Raw genomic sequence first — 21,548 nt, 5'->3', positions numbered from 1 at the left:
GTAAGAAAACAGATTTCTGGCCCACATGGTTGGAAAGATAAGCTTTAGAAAGCAAACAGTATGCCTCCTAAGTGTTGCAACACTAGGAATCAGCACACAACTTCCAGAAGCCACAGTGTACAACTTTCCCTGCCAGTATTCCATGTGATTTGTATTTTCTTCTACTCCAGCATTCCACTAACATAGTGGTTCACACATTTTTAAGATGGTTCCTTAGAATTAATGCCAAACCATGGATTCTGAGTGGCTGCCAAACCAGGATTTGAAGCTACAATGCAACATTGAGTTGCAAACCAATTTGGGCAAATTATGATTTTACATTAAATCCCAAACAACCCAGAGTTTCAGAGGCATGTAGCACCTGAAGATTAGGTAAGGTAAGACAAGAGAGGTGGAAAACTGCACAAATCATGTTTTATCTGTTTGGAACATATATCATTATTTGGATAGTTAGTATAGTTTCTTCATCATTTGGATTACGTCTGAAACAATACTTTGTCCTAACTGACTCTCCATAAATCTTGTTATCAAAAAAGAGAACTCAAAGGCATTGTGTGTCTAGTTCTGCCACAGAGATGAGTTCATTCGTTCGTGTGTGTGTTTAAATCGTTTAGGTTTAGATACCCACAATACACAAAGATGTCAAATCTGTAACCCCACTTCCACAGATATCTCACAAAATTTGTACAATAGAAAGAAGGGCTGGGGGGAAATCCTAGATATGATTGTGATCTAATCCCTCTCAGGAGGGCAGGGAGGGAAGATACTTTTCTTCTTCTTCTCATGTCCCAGTATCTGCAGAAGCAAAAGAAACTTTATTATGTGCCAATCACAAGATCACTCCAGATCTTTCCTTCAACATTGCTAAACCATAGAGGGCTGAAAAAAATCTCAGAATAGAGAGCTAACTTTTGCCTTCATCTTCATCTCTGGTTTGGACTGCTAGGCTTTGGAGTTTCCTAACTTACTGGTTTGGGGGGACTTCAACGTCCATGCTGATGCCGCCTCCTCCTCACAGGCTCTGGTCCTGGTGTACTCCATGGCAACACTAGGGCTTTCCCAGTTTGTTTTGGGCCCCACACGTCAAGCAGGCCCCACACTGGATTTGATCTTTAGCGCAGGTATAGATGTGATCATGTCCTCCCTTGTAGAGGTGCCATGGTCTGATCACTACGAAAGCTCATATAAGCAGACATGAGCATCACACTACTTACAGGCTTTCCTGGTAGTGAGAAAATCTGTCCTCAAGTGTACTACAGTCATACCTCTTGTTACGTTTGCTTCATAATACGCTTTTTCAGGTTGCGTCCCGCGGCGACCCGGAAGTACCAGAAAGAGTTACTTCCGGGTTTTGCCACTCGCGCATCAGCACAAAATAACATCACACGCATGCGCAGAAGCGGAGAATCCTGACCCGCGCATGCACAGATGCGGGTTGTGTTCCTTTCAGGTTGCGAACGGGGCTCCAGAACGGATCCCGTTCGCAACCAGAGGTACCACTGTAATCAGAATTCACAGTTACATCATACATCACGGTGCTTTTCACAATTAGGAACACAAAATGCAAAATTACATGCTTGCTCTGTTTCAGGCACTTTCAAGATAATCGTTTATTTACTGTAGGTAAAAAGCTAGTATACAGATTGGGGATCCCTTTAAATTTCAACTACAGTTAAACGCCATCTAGTAATTTCTGCTTTCAATGTTAACCAAAAATTTCTACATACCTGCTCCACTATTAGTGTGTTCTGTTATTCAAAACAAAAAGGTCAGTCTTTTATTTGTTCAATGCATAATATTTACATTGTGAATGGAGCTAGAACAAGCAATGGTAAAGAGGTAATAAACTTTAAAAAGCCAGTTTATATATTTTACAATAATGTGCTAATCAGCATAATTGTATATAAAAATTAAAACATAGTAGAGCTTCCTACTACAGAAGTCGTAATTGGTTGAACTGTAGTAATTACCTGCTAACAATTTACATGCAACACTTGTTAAGATTGACAACTGATTTTTGTTTAAGTGTTAAGTTGATTAATGGCATGAGACACAATTTTAACTTGTGTACAAACAGAAATTGAAGTCTGCAACCAAGAACTGTACTCATCACAAGCCTCTTCCAAAAAAAGGGGGGGGGGAATGATAAAATGTTCTCATCATACAACAAATGTTATAAAGGCAACATACAAGAAGAATGTACCTGGATGGCACAAACTCCATAGAAGGAAAGGTCAGGCACGCACACATGCACACCTTTTTTTTATAGGAGGCCCATCTTTCCACCAAGAGGCAGTGGCTGAAAGCAAATGATAGAAAGCCAGATGCACAACTAATTCAGATTTGGAAATTTACTAAAATGTGCTTGAGTGTTAATATACAATTCTATATACAGACCACACTGGAATGTATCCCACCCCTTTGCAAAACAACCAGACTTTTTGATACTAGCCTTAGGATTCAGTTATTTTTAAAGTAAACAAACAAAAACTCAATAAAGAGTTACATGAACAGCAAAATGCACGAGATGGCTGAACTATTTATTGAGTCGATCTGGGGATATTTCTGCTTTAGAAATTGTTTGAGCACTTCCACATGTATGTCTAGGAAGAAAGGGGCAATCTACTAGGTTTTGTTGTGGCACCAATCACCACTCCATTTCAGCAGGATTCTGTGCGAGGTTCCAAAATAACCCTCAGTGATTTAACGGAACCTGTTCAACTGCACTCCAAAAGGCTCACTTCGGGCGATTCCAACATGCCTTCGTGATTTTAGCCAAGGATAAAATGCTGCACTTTGCTGAGGCAGATGATACAGTTGGACCAACTTGAAACCAGATGCTTGATTCCCTCCTGGGATGTGCTTTCTGCATGAAACCATCCCAGTGGAAAAAAGAGGGGTACAATAAAAACCTAGACACAGTAACTTAGATCGGATACGAAACAGAATGTCAATGTGGCCGTCAAGCATGTTGAAGAGCAGGAAGCTCTCTTGAACCAGCAGAATCCTGTAGTAGACACACACACACACACGGAGAAACAGAACACACCACCTACCGTTCCCATGAACAAAAGCTTGAACAAGAGCTGATTTTCATCATATGAAGAGAGGTACAAGATGACAGAAAACATGAATCGTCAATAGAAGATAAACTGATTGACATGAAATGGGGAAAAGAACACTTGAGCAGTCTGATTGCAGTTATTTTGTGAAGGCTGCTACTACAGCCCACAGGACCTCATTTGTGTTGGCCTTCATACATTCGACTTCAGGGTCTAAATCCAGGAGCTGCCGCACTCTCTTTGTGGCTAGGTCATACTGCTCATCCAAAAGGGGGGCAAAAGCGTTCTCAAGGACATCTGATGCATGGGCTAAGTAAATGAGAGCCAGCAAGCGCTTGTCCATGCGGTGGGGGTCATTCACCCATCTGTCAAGAACAGCTTCTTGAACTTTCTTGATGAGGCGCTGCTTAATGTTGTTGTTGGTGAGAGGGTGTGTGGTCATGTCAAAGAGGAGAAAGTTCTGTTTCTCTGTAGTCAAAACCCCCTTTTCCACCAGGTTTTTGGCTAATCGTTCACGTACGTTTCGTAACTGGTAGTGCAATTTTAATGGATTCCATGTCTCACCTAAAATAAGGCAAAAGAACAAACAAGCCCCTGAATGTTTTGCTGGTATTCTGTTGGTTAGCAAGGGTAAATGAGACAAAACAGGACACAGCAACAGAGGCAAAAATGCAGTATTAATTGTCACGTTAGATAGAGAAAGAATGCTTCACTTACTGACCAGCTGCTAAGATGATCCACAGAGCAGCTTGCAAATAATACTTTGGATGAGGAGTTCCATGCTTCTAAACTAGTTAACAAGGAATGACTCCCTCAACTATTCCCCAAATAAACCTCAAAAATTTCCCGCAGGATGAAATAATTTTCCCTGAAGTTTGTCACCTATTCTAATGTCAAGAAAAACTTTCTGCACAAGGCAGTCAATTTGTACCATGTCTGCTTACAGTGAGCTGTGTTGAGACAAATATGGTGACCATCTAAAGGGGGGGAGGGAATCAAAGCTACTATTTGGAATATTAACCAAATATTTAAAAAAGCTTTATTATGAAGGTTGAAGAAAACGGTGAAGGGCAGTTGCCTGTTTATCAAAACTAGAATGAAAAACAAAATGGAAAAACAACAGTCTCCTAACATTCGAAATACTTGCTAGCTTCTGAAATAAACTGGTATCTGTCTTATCGGAGTTCACTGAGGATAGAATCTTCATTTGAAGTTTATTCTATGCATGTTTCTGAAGTGTATGGGGTGTTAAGGGATGGCTAATACCTCTGCTGGAGGACACACCACGCTCCTTTTGGGGCAGTTTGTCTACCTCTGCTTCACACCCCGTACTCCGCTCTCAACTTCCTAGAAGCTGACAGCATGCAACAGTGGCCACACCCCGGGAAACAGCTTTGATCGGCCAGCTAAACTAGGTCAAGGTAGTCGATGGGTCTCAAACCCTTGGTGAGCTAGGGACTTCCCCTGCATGCGAAGATATGCTTCAGCAGATTGAACAGATGAGACCAACAGTGGGTCCAACAGTCAAGAAGGCAGTAGGGCTGGGCAATATCTGATGAAAACACCACGATATATCACCAGCTAATTATAACGATATTTCAATATATCACAATACGTATCTACAGTGGCAGAGGTCCCGCCGTACCTCCCCGCAGCGGTGGAGGGTGCGCTGCACTTCCCTGCAGCAGCAGAGGGCCTTGCCACACCTCCCTGCAGTGACAGAGGGTCCCGCCATACATCCCCGTGGTGGCGGAGGGTGCGCCACACTTCCCAGCAGCAGCCAAGGGCCTTGACAAGGCTCCCTGTGGTGGTGGAGGGTGAGAGCAAAGCTGGAGACACCATGCCTGCAAATGTTTTGCAGAGTACCTGTAAAGTATCCTTCAGCTGAACTACCCCCTGGAAAGCTGATCCTTTTGTTCACTGGGTATATTGCCTTGTTGAAACACTTATCACAATGTTATTTTAAAACTGGTATTCAATGGTATGGTGATTTATTGCACAGCCCTAAAAGGCATTTACTGCACATGCTGTAGAGGGAACTAAGGAACAGATGGGGCTGGGAGAAAGAGAACTCTGATCCTTCGCTGTCTTGCAACTATACACATTCATGAAAAAGGCTTCAGAAGTAAACCCCAAAGAAAAATCCATACTTGCTGCCTTGTGGGACACCTTTAAGAGAAGAAAAGGCTAAGAAATAAACCCTTTACAAATCCAGAGTGAGACCCTAAGACAGTTGGGGGCTTCTTGTGTGCTCTCTTCCAGCAACTTCTGCAGTCAAGCTGGTGCCAAACACATTGCTCTGCTTTCCTTTGGACCACATCAGAAAGGGCAAGAGGGAGTCTTGCCATCTGGGGAGCTCAGGACCTCCATACACATTGCCCAGGCTTGTGTCCTGGAGAAGCAATTTTGGTACTGGCTAATGCAACAGAAACAATGGAGGAGGCAGCAGTTACGAGTTACTAATCTCTGCACCCACAGCAGGTGCTGTAATTCTCCAATGGTTTGTCTTCACCCCCAGGGGTGCACTCCATTATCTATCGAGGTAAAAGGGTGCCAACAATAAAATTTCATTTCTATTAAGTGACACTACCTCCACCTGCTAGAAGAGACACTATAGAAAAAGTCACCGACCAAATGAAAACCTCCAACCAAATTAGTCTCATGAATAAAACATTTCTAAAATGCCCCCCAATATACTGTGTGCTATAAGAGAAGACATAGGGCATGCATTGGCTCAAGGTGTTGTGAACCCTAAGACAAGCAATGAAGGAAATGCATATTTGCTCCAGCAAAAATAAAGTGAACTTTTAAAATAGATGGTTTTTTATCCATTTTGATTTTCCACAGTAGCTTGGCGACACCTTGTGACCAAACCTCCTAACTACAAGGAACTGTGAACAAGCAATTCAGACAACTATTTTGCATTCAGAAATTGTAACTCTTCGGAGATTTGTGTAAATGTTTTATGATATGCAGAAGCGATGGTACATAAAGCTATCAGGATATTTTATCAAATATCATATTAGTTTGCTTTAAGACTGAACATGTTTAGCCAACATGTCACCCCTGTTAGCAGTACCAGCACCCCGTGGAATATGAGGGGTGGTGGCATGCTGAGAAGACTTTCTCTGTGATGTAATGTCTCCCCCGCCAGCTGCTCCTGTATGAGGTATAGTGCAGTATGCTTTCTGTCAGCTGGTTAAAGCACACCTCTGTGGCTTTGGGGGATGATGGACTGAGATTAAGTGAATGTTGTCCTTTCTGCTGTACTCTTAGTGCTGTTACAGTTTTAATTAAAGTTCTTTTATATTGTAATTTTTTATTGTAACCCATTCCGAGACCATGGGAAATAAATAAATAAATAAATATTCTGCAAAAGCAGAATTCATTATGAAAGGCCATTACTGCCCACTGCGAGTACCAGTCCCACCCTGAGGCTGAAGTCTGCTGACGTTGCTGACCCAAGAGGGTCAAAGCATGTCAGAAAGCAGATGGACTTTGAAAAGGAAACCAACCCAAGAAGTTGTTGCCAGCGTGCTGATGCTAGGAAGGAACCACATGCAACTGAATGAGAGTCCAAGTTTAGTTCCTATCAAGGCGGTAAGCCCATACCTGGTCTGTACCACTTCAGACTGTGGGTATGGCTACTCTATATCTATACATAAATCAATTCCTGCTCACAGAAAGACAGCATGCCAGGGAGAAGCCTGGGCTAGAATCCTTCCCCCTGATATTCTACATTTATACATGGAGGGGATTGCAGGGAGAACATTCAATCATGAGATCCCTAACCCCTGTCTAAAGTGGTACAGACCAAAATTTATTTTTTCCTTGAGTGAGAACTTCAGTGGGAATTAGGATGACATTTCCATTTGCAGTAATGCTTCTAGCATAATGATTTGGGGGTTTGTCACACACAAAGGAATGCAAGTATGGAAATATGATTCAAAATTCTGCACAAAGGCATTGCAGGTTTTAAAACTAAAAGCACAACACACCCACAGAGTACATTTGGAAATGTATAGAGCCTAGTGTTCAGTAGAAACCACCAGGGAACTGCAAATGGTTTCCAGGAGTCAGGGGTAGGGGACCTCGTACCAATCGCTGCTTCTCTTTTTGTTCCCAGGCAGCTTCTCTGCTCCACCCCCACCCCAAATTCTCACACAAATATCAGTGCCTCATCTTCTTTTCTGGCTCTCTTCCATTCACATCTCCAAATACTCTAATTTTGGAACCAGAATTGTGCAAAGTTTTCCCTAAGTGCTTACATGCATTCTCTCACTGATCTCAGCTAGACTATTTTGCTAGTATTATCTACAATTGTACTAACCCCCTTTTATGGTTGGAAGGGTTGAGGAAGCAAATTATTTACGAATTACCTTTTGCATATCTCAAGGTGATATACAAAATAAAATAAAAGTAACTAAAACAGTTAAAACAGCACAAAATACCATATTACCGTATTTTTCCGTCTATAAGACGCCCCCTATTTTTGGGAACTCAGATTTAAGAAAATGGGGGGGGGGAGAGAATGCCCCCTAATTTTTGACATTATTTTTAGGGGGGAAAACTAGTCTTATACACAGAAAAATGCGGTAACTGCTAGACAACAGTTCATGACTGGATTCAGATTTCACCAAGAGGCTCATTTAGTGCTCACCTCACCTCTCTGAATGACTATTACAATGTCGGCTGTACTGCAAAAATTACTTAATTTAAGAAATGAACTTCAAGAACAGAATCTGATTTTCTTGAAAACCATAAACATTGCCTCTGCCAGAAAAGCTCCAGGTTTCTCTCATTTTCATTAGTCTCTCTGTTCTTCCTCTCTACTGCTGAACAGCCAAAGCAGGAGGGAACACAGGAATGTGTCACCAAGATATAAATATGCAATCCTAAACTCATTCACCAGGGAGTAAGCCCCACTAAATTCACTGGAACTAACTTGACTACATGAACATTACTACTAATCAACATGTTGCAGACATAGGATATTTAATGAAGATGGAAGAATATTAGTATAAAAAGAACGAAGAGTGGGAAATAAGAGCCAAGTACGTACATACTGTGATCAAAGTAGTCAAAATACAAAAGGCGCAATTCACCTGACTAAACTTGTGTGTTAAGATTTCATGAAGTAATTAACACTGACCAAATCTCCCACACCCTCCCACTGTGAATCTAAACCTGGTGATCCTGTATGCTGCTAGACAGCAGCTTAATTCTACTCCAGAGATAGCAAGAGTATTAACCTTCCACCATTCCAACACTGCCATCCCCAAATTTATTCGATGGAACACGTGTTTAAATGTGATCTTCACAGCACCCAAAGTTGTTACTCATAATTTGGACAGAAGGCATCACTTGATAAGGAACTTATCAAGCCCTATGCTTGAAAACTCGCTCCTTAAAACCAGTGATGCATGGCGGCCCAAAAGTTTGTTAAACATTAAAAAATGTTAATTTCCAAAGATTTATCTTACCACTAAGCAGCTCTATCCAGTTCTGCACTGTTTCAGGAGGCTGTGTCTCCTTAATGTGCTTCAGAGCTTCATCAAGTAGAACATCCCCTGTAGGAGCATCTGATTTGCAGATCACCTGATAGGAAATATAAGAGTTCACTCCATCACCTCAAACTTTTGCTTTTAACTTTTTAAGCACCAAGTGGAGAAAAAATGTGTCTCAGTACTACTTTTTATATCTTGAGGCTCAGTGTTGGAATATTCCCATTTCTTGAACCAATGTCATTGTTTTTCGGAAACCAAACCAAGTATCGTATCTTGCTTTTGAAAAGGAAAACATCTGAATCCACGGGAAGGCAATGCTCCATATATACCACCCCATTCAAGTCAACCAAGAAATAAAAGTCCCAAACCATTCCCTCTAAGTACATTAGAATCCTTTTTTATTTAGACAAATAGTTACTTCATGAAGAACACATTATATTAATAGCATACTACTTTCTGTTGCAACCTGAAACCACGGCATACAGGCCATATGGAGTCACATTTACCTCAAAAAATGCCCAGAAAAAATAAATACAGAGAGATAAGAGAGCTCTCCAATTTAAGCACTAGAACTTCCAAAGCTGCTGCAGTGCCAATGGAGAGACATAAGAGAGCTACACACAATATCCAGGCAACAAATGAAAAATCAACCGAATAGATTCATTATATTTTTACTGTTATTTTTATTCATTAGAATGCTCTGAGCTAGGATTATCAACCTGTATAAATTACCACTGTCACCCTTTTTCACCATAATGTTCTAGTTCCCTAAAAGGCTGTAGGTGATGCAGATATGAACCCATATCACCTCCCTTGACAGGAGAAAAATAATAATCTCCCTGCCACCCTAAAGTCCCTTGCATATGGACAGCAAACAAAGTTATGGAGATTTGTCTGGAATGTCTTCTGTTCCCTGGCCCCCTGTACATAATACTTAAGAGAGGACAATCTGTCAATAAAGAATAATCCATTCCTAAACACACGCTTTGTAGTCATAGAGATAATTAGCATGCTTCTCAGAAGCAATAATTCCAATAAAAGCCACATTAAATGTCTGTTAATTTTTTTTTGATGATGAAATAATTCCTTTAACAGACATTTTATTTGACAACAATCAAGCTCACTATAAATTTATATTATGGGGGACAGCAACAAAAAATGCCAAAATACTAAATTTAATAGACGTCATTATTTGGAGCCTAGAAATGCTAATTCTCTCATTAGATCTGTGCTCTCACTGCTTGAGCTCCAATTCTTCTGGGAAGCCAGTATCTGGCTATTACGGCCTGGCTAATGAATGTTTATTAAGTCCTTCACAACACTGAGGGAAATTTATACCATCAGATGGAAGAACACATCAGCCAGAATGCATAGAATAAAAGCCAGTCAGAGGTTCAATAGAAACTTGGTTTCTAAAGAATGGCCTAAGCATAAAACATAGGAGGATAATCCAACTAAAACATGCTCAGTGCAGACCCATTGAAATTAGTGGATGTTAATTGTCCATTGATTTCAACAGATATATGCGGCATATGACTAACACTGGATGCCACCCAAACTCTTGTAGTATCAGCTTTAATATACCTAGATACATATTATTTATTTGGTATATGTGGTCCAATAATATGCACTTTGCTACTATGTATGAGCAACTCCACTGATTAGCACAAAATTAAAATATGATGGCGGAAGCTTTTTAAAAAGCATAATACATCATTTTAAGCAAATGTCTTCTCTTCATGGTGACCCCAATTTAGTACAAGGTTACGGCATGTTAGTAGTTATTTTGGAAAAAGCTTTCAGTACCTACAAACAATAAAAAATAATTTGGAAACCAAACAAGGAGATTATACAAACACCCCCCCCCAATTTACATGGGGATATGTTCTGAGGCACCACATGCATACGTGATATTGCGTATAATTGAGGCACCCATTGGAAAAACCTGCAAACACCCTTTAAACCTCTGAAAACCCTAGGAAAACCCTTTAAAAAACCAGCACATGGCTGGCGACCTTGGCAGTTGCAGGTGTGCTGGCAGATGATGCTGCCCAGATCTCCTTCTCCCAGATCTTGATGGCATGGATGCTGGACACATTCCTACACATTCCTGCCAAACCTGTGTGCCACAGCACACCCATGCCTTCTTGTAAACAGTCCAGCACTTTCAGTTTCTGCTCTAGTGTGGAACCAGTCACTGCTTCTTGGGTTTTGGGTTTGTCAGCACCTGAGGAAGGTGATGATGCCTCAAAACACCTCTCCCCAAAAGCTAAAAAAAATCATGACTTAAAAAAGCTCTCCCCAAACCCACAAAAGATCTATTTTTTTAAAAAAAAAACCTCAAATATGTTCACCAGACATTCCTTCTCCCAAAACTCCTCCAAAGTTCGTGACAATTGCTCTCTCACAACCTCCTTCCTTAAACTCCAACTTGCCACAATTATGGCCAATAAATAACGTAGCTTTCAGGTCTCACTCTCCTTAAAATCACCTATGTAAAATATTCTAGAAATAGTCAAGCAAGCTATTATATAACCGTGGTATTTCAAGGAACATTCCTGCATTTCTGGCACACCAAAGAATCTTGGAAGCTCTATGGGGAAGGGAGCAGATCCATTTCAAGATAATCATAACTAAATGCAGCTGAACATAAGCAGTAACTGTCTACTTACACAAAGACGCAATTCTTAACAGCGAGGTAGTGTGGAAACCTTTCAAAACATGCTTTTTAAAAAAGGTGAGCAAAAGATAATATTGACAGGGCAGACTGCGCATACAACAGCATTTTTTCATCACAAGATCTCCTCAGAAAAAATAAATTGCCTTCACATAATGCCAACAAAATCAACCGCAAAGAGCAACATAGACTGATTCATCTCCATAGTAGGCCCTGGATTCAGCAAATTGCATAAGCACGACATGTTTAATATTAGATATGTGGCTTAAGGAACTTAAAATTGATTAGATACAACCGTTTTTGCCATCTCTTTACAAATACTGAATTGAGTATGTAAAAGGCTTGGTACAGTTTGAAGAACTGTATGGGATATAATTTTTAAGACCTTCATGTCATTTTACCCTCCGATTCTTACCTTTCTAGTTAACAAACTTTTGCGTCTCATTCCAAATGCCTCCAGGTGAAGACGCCCTCTCAGTGCTAATTCAATTAACATGCAGCCACGCAGCCCAGAGGAAATGCAGTCATTCCAAAATGATGTATAACCCTGATGGGAAAGAAGTCTCTGTAAGTTTTCTTTTATCCATGTAAAAATAAATAATATTCATTATAACACTTTCAGACAAAAAGAAGAAAAAGAAATCTGCCCTCTTGACATGCTCCAAAAATAGCTAAAAAAATTAAGAATACGCTAAATACTGAAGAACATATCCAAGCTCCCCCCCCCTTTTGACTTCTAAAGTATAGTGATAAAAGCTTTCTAACAAGATTTCATGAAATGTGATTCATCTTTACAGAGATTTTGAACTTTACTCCAAAATGTTAAAATATTGATTTCTTTCAATTTAGGTAGTCTAGTTTGAATGAAGTGGGTCTATTTTCTAAGAGCTGGAAAACAGACATTTATTTTCAGTTCACATGTAATTCCAACTCAACCCATGGCTTAGCCCTGTGAAGCGTGGCAGTAGGAGTGCAGCAGCTGAAAGCTTTGCTCTGAGAATCCATACTTTTGTTTCTTTGTGCTAAGTCATGGTTTGTGCTAAGTCATGGTTTGGCTGAGAGTTACATGTGACCTGGACCAGACATCTCAAAATATACTTGTTTCAAATGGTTCATTTTACCAGTCTTAGGATTATGCATTGCAGGGGGTTGGACTAGATGACCCTTGGGGTCCCTTCCTACTCTACAATTCTATGGTTCTGTGGTAAATAGTTGCAGGAGTCACAAGTTCAGGAAAAACAAAGAAGCTTCGAAACAGGTATACTTCTTGCTTCACAAGAATTTGCAGTTAAAGCCACAAAACTTCACATGCTTAAATACTTTATTCTGGTTGAAGGAAATTTAAACCAATAAAATAAACACTATCAAACTAGCTCTAACATTATCCTTACAATGCTGGCCAAGGAATTTTTAACACATCTTTTCCTCTTTCCACAAAATAACATTTTATCATTTCAAAATGCCTGCTTTTCAAACCAAAACATTAAAATACTCTGGAAGCAGTGCGTGTACACCTTCAAATATGCTGTCAAAATAAAAGAGAATTTTCCCAACATAAGGTAGATGTGAAAGTTTTTGAATTTCACTGGGGCTGTTCAGTACCCTCCTTGACTGCCTTTTTTGTGAATGGAATGTGTTCTTGAATTGTGATGCCTCTTGCTTGTCTGAATGGGGTGTGTGTGTGTGTGTAAAAAAACCGACTTTTGTATGGCTGGGATGCATGTAGCCTACTGGAGAAAGCTAAGAGCCATATCTATGCTTCATTCAACTTTGCCTCTAACCCAGCCATCCCACTCCAAATTTACCTTGTAGTCCAAAGAAAGATTTTGCAAACTATTGTGGTTTTTAAAATGTTTATTAGTTTATTAGTTACAAATTTAGTCTACCTGCTAGGTTATTTTTTATTGATGATAGGTACAGTGCAGCATCCTCAGGCAGCAAGCACAGGATATATTTCTAATTACAACAAAAAGATGAATCTTTTACCTAAATCCACATTTACAACAAACCTCTATGCTCAATTAAGACTCTGCACATCTGACTCTAAATTAAGACAGGTCAGAAAGCTCTATGTTGGAAGATTAAAACAAAGAAAGATGTTTACACCTAAAGTATAGGCAATCATAATGACAAAAACTCAAGTATTAATGAAAAAGTTCCTGTTAACTCACAGTAGAATCCAATGCACTGCTAAGACAATTATCTCATCAATGTAAGGATTTCTGCTTGTGCAACTACCTTGTGTGCACCCTAAATCTGTTCTGGGGGCACCCCTAGCCCTCCACAGAAGAGGTGCAAAGGGAGATGTATTTCCTACTGATTTTACAATACAAAACTACAAGTATATGTGAGGCATATACTTGTAGAAGCTCCGCAAATTGAACAGCTGAGAGGCTATCAGATGTTGTGGACCACCACTTTCACCAACACAGAGAGAGGTCTGCAGGTAGTGTTCAAAACTCCCATTGTTCTAGGTGCATTTTTAGACAATCAATTTCATTAGTGCGAGCAGTTTCTGAGCTCTGGGCGAAGTACTGTACCTAAGATTTCAGATTAAAACTGCGGTGTGGAAAGAAAGGAGGACCTTTTTCTGCCTCCCCACTTCCAGCTACTTTCTGAAGACTGGAGAAGAGGCCCTCTTAAGAATATTATGGGGGTAGGCAGGGGAAAGATCCACTGAATCCAAAGTCCCCTCATTGCCCAGACACAACCCTGGAGCTGCTTATCTCTCTCAGTAAAGTCACTGTAGTTGTTATCTCTCTAACTAAAGTCAATGGTGGAGCAGGAAGGGGAATTTTTAAAGAGCCATGACAGGGGGTGGAATCCACCCTCCATCTTTTGCCCTGACTGGCATGAGCTATCAGGGCGGCTTAGGAAGTGGTGGCTTCTTTGCCACAGAATCTTCTCACCACATTAGGACTGTCTTAACTCGGAGAATTCAGTATGTTAGGAATGAAATCGCAACCAGCAGAATTACATGAACTGCAAAATTAGCTGCCTGCATCGTAGTCTTAATTTGCATGAAGACAACCTAAAAACGATGAGAAAGAAAATGTCGCAGCCCAAGAAGTAAGCAAAATAAAAGTGAATATTAATCTGAGGAACAAACAGTCACCAACTCAAATATTTCAGTTTAAATACTTCTGTTTGTTGGAGGAACTTCTGAGCTATCGCTGAGTGAACACTTAGTACAGTGGTGCCTCGCAAGACGAAAAGAATCCATTCTGTGATTCTCTTCGTCTAGCAGTTTTTTCGTCTTGTGAAGCAAGCCCATTGGCGGATTAGCGCTATTAGCGGCTTTTAGCGGCTTATCTGCTGATCGGATCAGCTGATAAGCGGCTTAGAAAAGGGGGGGGGAGGAAAAAAAACCAGCAGGAACTCGCAAGACATTGTCGTCTTGCGAAGCAAGCCCATAGGAAATTCGTTTTGCGAAGCACCTCCAAAACAGAAAACTCTTTCGTCTAGCGAGTTTTCCGTCTTGCGAGGCATTCGTCTTGCGGGGGACCACTGTAATTATATGTATGCCATCATGAGTTTCATGGTGGAAGAAAGTTGATATAATGTAAGAAAATAAATATAAATATTTATACAGCACACTAAATTAACAGTGTACTGTACTTTGATTGTTTATTAAATGTAGGACAAATGCATGGGCTAAGGCTACAACCTGATGCACTTTCTGGGAATAAAGGCCCACTGAGCTCACTGGAGTTCATTTTTGACACAAATGCCTGGTTCACATGTCACACTAACCCAAACCATTACTTAGCACAACCATGCAAGCGCTCAGGCTTCCAGGAAGGATAACACAGGGGTTTTGCTTCTCCCCAATCGTTTTGCTCCTGTACTATGCTAAGTTACAGTATAGTTTAGTGTGTCATCCGAACCTGGGTTTGTGGTTTAGCTCTCTTGACTTACCATGAGTCATAAACTAAAAACACACTTTGATTACACAGCTACACAGACATGCTTCATGAGCAAAAATAAGGCAAATACAAATTATGGAAGCAAAGTGTATCTGAGTAACAAGTTGAAGAACAACTTTCAAGCTCCCAACTTGAGTCAAAACTACACTAAAATTATTCAAATACTAAAACTTCTCTCTCACTCTCTCTCTCTCACACACACACACAATCATGATTTTTCTTCCCTCAGGCCTCCCATTGTCATATCTATTCAGCACTTTGCTGTGAAAATAATATGCCTCTTCCCTCACTCTGAGATGCAATTCCTCTTCTCCACTGGCTTCCTGTCCAAATCACAGATGCTTTACAAGCTCCTTCAAAACCCTTCATGCCCCCACTCTGCCCATCCTTATCTCTCTGTGTTTATTTCCCAACACATCCCTGCCTGTGACCTTCGCTCACCGAGATCCACCTCCCTCAGCATCCAAAGGTCTCCTGATCCCTGAAATGACTCTGTCCAGTTTTCGTTGCTGCCTCTTGTCTCAAACTGCCTTCCAGAAAGAATGTCTCTGTGCAGCCACCTTTATCTCCTTTAAATCCTTCTCCAAAACTCATCATTTCTAGGAAGCCTTTAGATAAGCGCATTAAGATCAACAATGAAACTCAGTTAGTTTTTGCTATGACCTGATGCTTATTGGTATGTGGCAACACAGAGGTAAACATTTTCACTTCAGGCACCAGTATTGTAGAATGAGCTCCCTGCTGAAAAACAAAAGGCCCCATCAGTATTGGCATTCCACAGAGTACTGAAGACACACTTGTTTAAACAAGCATTCCCCTGATCTCCTTACTTGAACCTCCAGCTTTAACCGTTTTAATTTTTGTTTTAACTCTTTAAAGGACTTATTTTAGTGTACATTTAAATTATGGGTGTATATTTTACTGTTTTGATAAAAATATTTTATTGTGTATTTTATTTATGTGTACAGATTTTTTTTGCAATTGATTTTATACTTGTAATCTGCCTAGAAGCCACTTTGACAATTAAGCAATATATAATTCATCATGGTCACTCACTCTCACACACACACCCTTGCCCCAGTCCTGGATGCCCTACTATAGCTAAGCCAAAGCATGTGCAACTAAAGTAATCATGTATTATTCCTCTATTGTATCCTGTCTATACTTCCTGTAATAAGCCTCTTGGAGTAAGGAAGGACCTGTCACAATTATTTTGTATGCATACAGATAGCACTATAAATAATAATAGTTAGCAACCCCCACCACCCTGCAATATTGTAGTGTTTGTCCCTTTCAGCTGAAAGCACAGTTATCTAAGAACCACCTTACTCTGAGGGAAGCAGCTATCAGAAAGACACCCCCCAACTTGCCTGATCCATTTTATTAGTTTTAATCCAACGCCTACAAATTTGGTGTTTGAAGAACACATTATCTGGATGCAAAGTAGTAGTACTCCTTCTGTCATCTTTGGGACAGTGTCCTTCTATTGAAAGTTGTGCTACTTTCTTCTCCAAAACAATTCTCTCCCCATACCATTATAACAAGCAAAATATTTTGCTTTATATATTTTCACTGTTCATTCTTTTGACAATGGAAGCCTAATAGCAGTGCAATTCTTTCATATCCTTGATGAATCAATGAATGATGAATCTATGAATCTGATCTTATGCTTTGGTTTACACAGTAGTTGCTGCAGTTAAGAGATACTGCAAAGATATATTTCTTGCTGGAAAGAGGAAAAACTGGTTCAATCTTCATGGGGTCAGTGCAAGCTAACACATGATAGCACATTACAATGACTAGGAGCTGCAAAAAGGTTTCCTCCTTCTGCTCAGCAGTAGAAGGAATTTATGGCTGTGACCTGTAAGGAAATCTTTGAATCGCTAATAGATGGCTAAGCTGTAACTTTCTGTATTCCAGGTAAATTCACCTCCACACCAAGTCTCTGTGTCTAAGGTTTTGTGCACATTATTCATCATCACCTTTGTTAAAGCTTTGCTTTCAACAATAAACAAATTAAAGCATTTAACACAAAGGCATTTGTGTTATTCAAATCAGCCAGTTTTACTTTTAATAGAGATAGTAACAAAACAGAAGGCTTTTTTACTTTTACTTTGCTTTGACATTCCTTAGGGTTATTTTATTCCAGCAAGAAGGGGTTACTTCTTGTCATTAATATACTGTTCACTATCAGTACAGCTACAACATTTAGCCAAGTGTTAATGAACCAAAGGGTTCGTATGTGAGCAGCAGAAAAGAATTACATACTCTTCACTGTGCATCTCTCATGCGCTCCAAAGAATGCCATCAGTTTCCTGCAAACTGTAAATTCACTTTCACTAGGATAAGGACCTGATGCCTACAAAGTGCCACAACTGGTGTGTCATTGTACCATCTTTTAAGAAATAATAGACTAGCAGTTCTTCAAAGATGGAAAGCTTGCCTTCAAAAATCCCCAAGGTGTTACTGGACTTTATCCAACAGAAATTAGTATTACAAGCCTACAGTACATAAGTCAGACGGGGGACTGTGATATCCCACTGCTGAAGATGCAACTCACTGGAGATTATTTAGTTCATATAAAGCTTTCATTTCTGGAAGAGCTTCATTTCAATCACAATATGGCATGGGGAAGGCCTAAAGAATGTGCTTGGCTCAAGCTGTAGGTTTATCTTTGTTTAGCTCATACAGTATTGGGCTATTTACCTATGATTTAGGCCATATATATTAGGAGTGAGGAGCTTAGGGCAGCTGAAAGATGGTTAATAGAAGGTTGCCTCTTAGCCATGAAGCTTAAAGGGCCTAGTTCAGCAGAAGACCTACATATTGTCTCTATATCTCACTTTTTAACACTCTCTCTCTGAACACACCCCTTTGTGGCTTCCCTCAATTACAAGAAATCTGAAAAAACAGAAGATTAATACCTTGCATAAGACATTATAGAAACAAATAAAAATGAATTTATAAATCTCAAGATGCTATGGGTGCCTTATATGAACTGTACACATATGCTTGCACTGTCAAAATAGTCTGCAAATAAGTAATAACTAATGACAATAAAGCTTCATATTGCAAAATAAGTACAGTATTTGTTCCAAAATTTGGAAGCAACCACAAAGGACTGACATCTATTATCTGAAATTCATCAGAACAAACAGTACTTTGAGGACTGGACTACAATCATTATTGTTAACTGAAACTCAGAATACATCAACCAACCACAACAATCTTGCTTATTAGAGAAGTTTGCAATGGCTGGATTCAGTCATCAAATTATGCTTTGACAACTGGAAACACCTCCTTAGCTTGCATATGCCTCCCTCCCACAGTTTAGATAACCCAACCTAAAAACTCTAATCTAAACTCTAATGAGCCTGTAACATGTTTTTCATTATAACTTAATAAAAACTACAGCAGAAACCCCCAAAAGCCTGGAGATGAAGTATAGGGTAATGTACAGCGGCCAAGCTACAAGTGGATGACTTTTCCAAAGATTAAAGAACTCTGGGAAAGAGTGCATCTGAGCATGATCCTTTATGTAAGCCCATGCAAATACACTGTGGGGTCAAAATAGAAGCCAACAACTATCATGAAAAAGGCAGTAAGTTTTATTCTACACATTGAAAAAATTACCCATGCATTTGATAAAAGCATTCCCTTTCTCGGCCAAATGTACCCATAACATCAACCAGAGCTCCATTACTTTGCAAAATTCTGAAATAGCACCTTACAATCTGCAGCAAAGGTTTACAAACTTTTCCTCTACTAGGTATCCTAAAGAGAGTATCTTGCTCAAGATAGTACTACACTCACGAATAAGCCTGTAGCATGTCAACCAACCCATTCTGCCTATCCAAGTTTGTTTCTTAAATGATGTAAACTGTTTATAAGCATACCCTGTGAGTCATGTGTTTTTCTGGAAAAGAAGTACATTTTAACTTTGCAAAAGGTGTTTTTTTAAATTCCTAAATAGCCATATGAACTGCAGCTGGAACACGACAGTTATACCACTTGTTACGTTCGGTTCAGGTTATGTTCTTTCAGGATACGCCCTGCGGCGACCCAGAAGTAACGGAACAGGTTACTTCCAGGTTTCGTCGCCCGCGCATGCTCAACATGACGCCACGTGCATGCGCAGAAGTGGTGAATTGCAACCTACGCATGCGCAGACACAGGTTGCATTCTGCTCATGTTGCGAACAGGGCTCCGGAACGGATCCCATTCGCAACCAGAGGTACCACTGTATAAGAAATTCTCAGACGACTGTTATGGCCCAGTTGTTTCAATTTACTGCACTAGCAAGTAGGTGCTTAGAATGCAGCATACCAGCTAAGCCAGTACACGGTTCCAAAACATAAATGTTCAAAAAACCCAGCTATTAACAGTATTCCCGTCTGAGAAAGTCCAACTACATGGACCTCTGCTCTTAAGAAACTTGATGCCCCTAAGCCAACTTCTACTGAGGGGTTTCAATGCAACTTTGCTGTTTCTCTTGCCCAATTAAGCCCTTCTGTCAAATGCAAAAGCTTTTCACCAGAATGTCCTCCTCCAGTTTTGCTGACACCCCCACCTTCCCTAACCCCCCTTTACATCTAATCTTAAAACCATTAGCTGCCTCCGTTTCAGTCATACCTGATAAATTATACCTGGAAACACTTAGCATAAAACTATGAGCACTCAACTAGCATGTCCCAGTACGTGGGTAGGAGGCGGTGGCTGATGCCCACTTTCAAATTCTATTCCATCTTCATATCCTGTTCTTCTCGCAAGATTCTTCTTCTTCTTCTGTATTTCTCATATCTGATTTATTGCCATATACAGTGGTACCTCGGGTTAAGTACTTAATTCGTTCCGGAGGTCCGTTCTTAACCTGAAACTGTTCTTAACCTGAAGCACCATTTTAGCTAATGGGGCCTCCTGCTGCTGCCACGCCGTTCTCATCCTGAAGCAAAGTTCTTAACCTGAAGCACTATTTCTGGGTTAGCGGAGTACGCACCACTGAAGTGTATGTAACCCAAGGTACCACTGTACAGTATCACAGTTTGAGAACTGGACTGAAAGCTGCAGTGGGGGATGAGGTGGGAGGAAGGGGTTGCCTTGCAGACAACATGGCATGCTGGGGAGTGTGTGTCTTATATTTCCCTGCCAGCTTTCTGGCATTTTTTTTTAACTTCCATTCTGACACTTGTGTCTCGTTTGTTTTAATTTGTTTTTAGGGTGGCCCTGAAAGGCAGCATGCAAAGCCCTGGGCACAACCACTTTTGTTTGTGTGTGTCAAGAGACGCCCGCCTACCTTAACCCCTAATCACATACACTGCACTGCACTACACTACACAACACAACCAGACAGCCAAGGAGCCCCTCCCCCATCCACAAACCCCCATAGCAACCTCCAGGCCCCTCGACCGACACCACCCCTCACTTTGGCCCCATAATCCCGCCCCCAGCCCCACATACACAAGGGCAACCCTGAGGGGGGAGGCCTTACATGTCCCCTCCTCACCTCACAGACACCCCACCCCACCTTCCCGGGCCCACCCCGCCACCTTTCCCCGCTCGCCAGGCTGCGGGCCCGCACCTCTCGGTCCTTGAGGCCCAGCAGCAGCACTTCCTCCATGAGCGTGAGGCGCGTTTCCTTGGAGTCGCCCTTCTCGTCGTCGCCCTGCTCGTCCCGCCGGCCTTCTTCCTCCGCGCCTCCTCCGCCACCCCCGCCGCCGCCGCCGCCCCCGGACGCCCGCTCTTTGTCGGCCGCGGCGGCGCTGCGAGAGGCCTCGGTCCGGCGCTGCACTAGGCCCGAGTTTCGCTGGGTCAGGGAAGTCATGGCGGCGGCGGGGGGCCCCGGGAGGACCCTGCTGGAAAGGCTGGGGCTGCGGCCTCCCTGCCGCTCTCGCTCGCTCTCTCCGCTTCCCCCACTCCGGGCGGGAGCTGGGGCGGCCCGAAGCGCTCAGGGAGGGGAAAGGGAGGGAAGGGAGCGGGGGAGAAGGAGCTGGGCCAGCCTGGCTCCCCCTGCGGCACCAGCGGCGGCGGCGGCAGGAGCACCTTCTCCTCCAATATGGCGGCGCGGGCTGACGCGCCAGCAGCTATAGCGGCGGCGGAGGATGTGGCAGGAGGAGGAGGAGGAGGAGGAGGAAGACTCTGGAGGCGCCGGAAAGAGAAAGATGGGGGGCGGGGGCGGAGAGGAAGTTAAGTCGGTCAGTCAGTCGGCGGCTCAGAGGCAGCGGAGGTAAACTCTGAGGTAACCCTCAGGAAGGGGGAGCGTGTTTTTGTTTCTGTATCTTCTGTTGGAGTCGCTTTTTAAAACTTTTTTTATGGTGAGGAGCACCTTGTGAAGGAAAGCGAATATGCAGTATACTCTCTTTTTTTGGACGAACGTGAA

General features: G+C 41.6%; 1 protein-coding gene across 1 annotated transcript; it reads right to left on the bottom strand.

The window, feature by feature from the left end:
* Positions 1–1,581: 1,581 nt before the first annotated feature.
* GOLPH3 (golgi phosphoprotein 3) lies at positions 1,582–21,304 on the bottom strand. Its single transcript, XM_083466231.1, has 4 exons — positions 20,751–21,304; positions 11,662–11,793; positions 8,546–8,660; positions 1,582–3,626 (listed from the first exon to the last, which is right to left on the bottom strand). Exons 1-4 carry the CDS (start codon positions 20,991–20,993, stop codon positions 3,202–3,204), a joined length of 915 nt encoding a protein of 304 aa, XP_083322357.1. The 5' UTR covers positions 20,994–21,304; the 3' UTR covers positions 1,582–3,201.
* Between the last annotated feature and the right edge of the window lie 244 nt (positions 21,305–21,548).

This window comes from Podarcis liolepis (assembly GCF_965112155.1).
Source record: "Podarcis liolepis genome assembly, chromosome: 11".
Lineage (NCBI taxonomy): Eukaryota > Metazoa > Chordata > Lepidosauria > Squamata > Lacertidae > Podarcis > Podarcis liolepis.
This window is presented reverse-complemented; position numbering and strand designations above follow the sequence as displayed.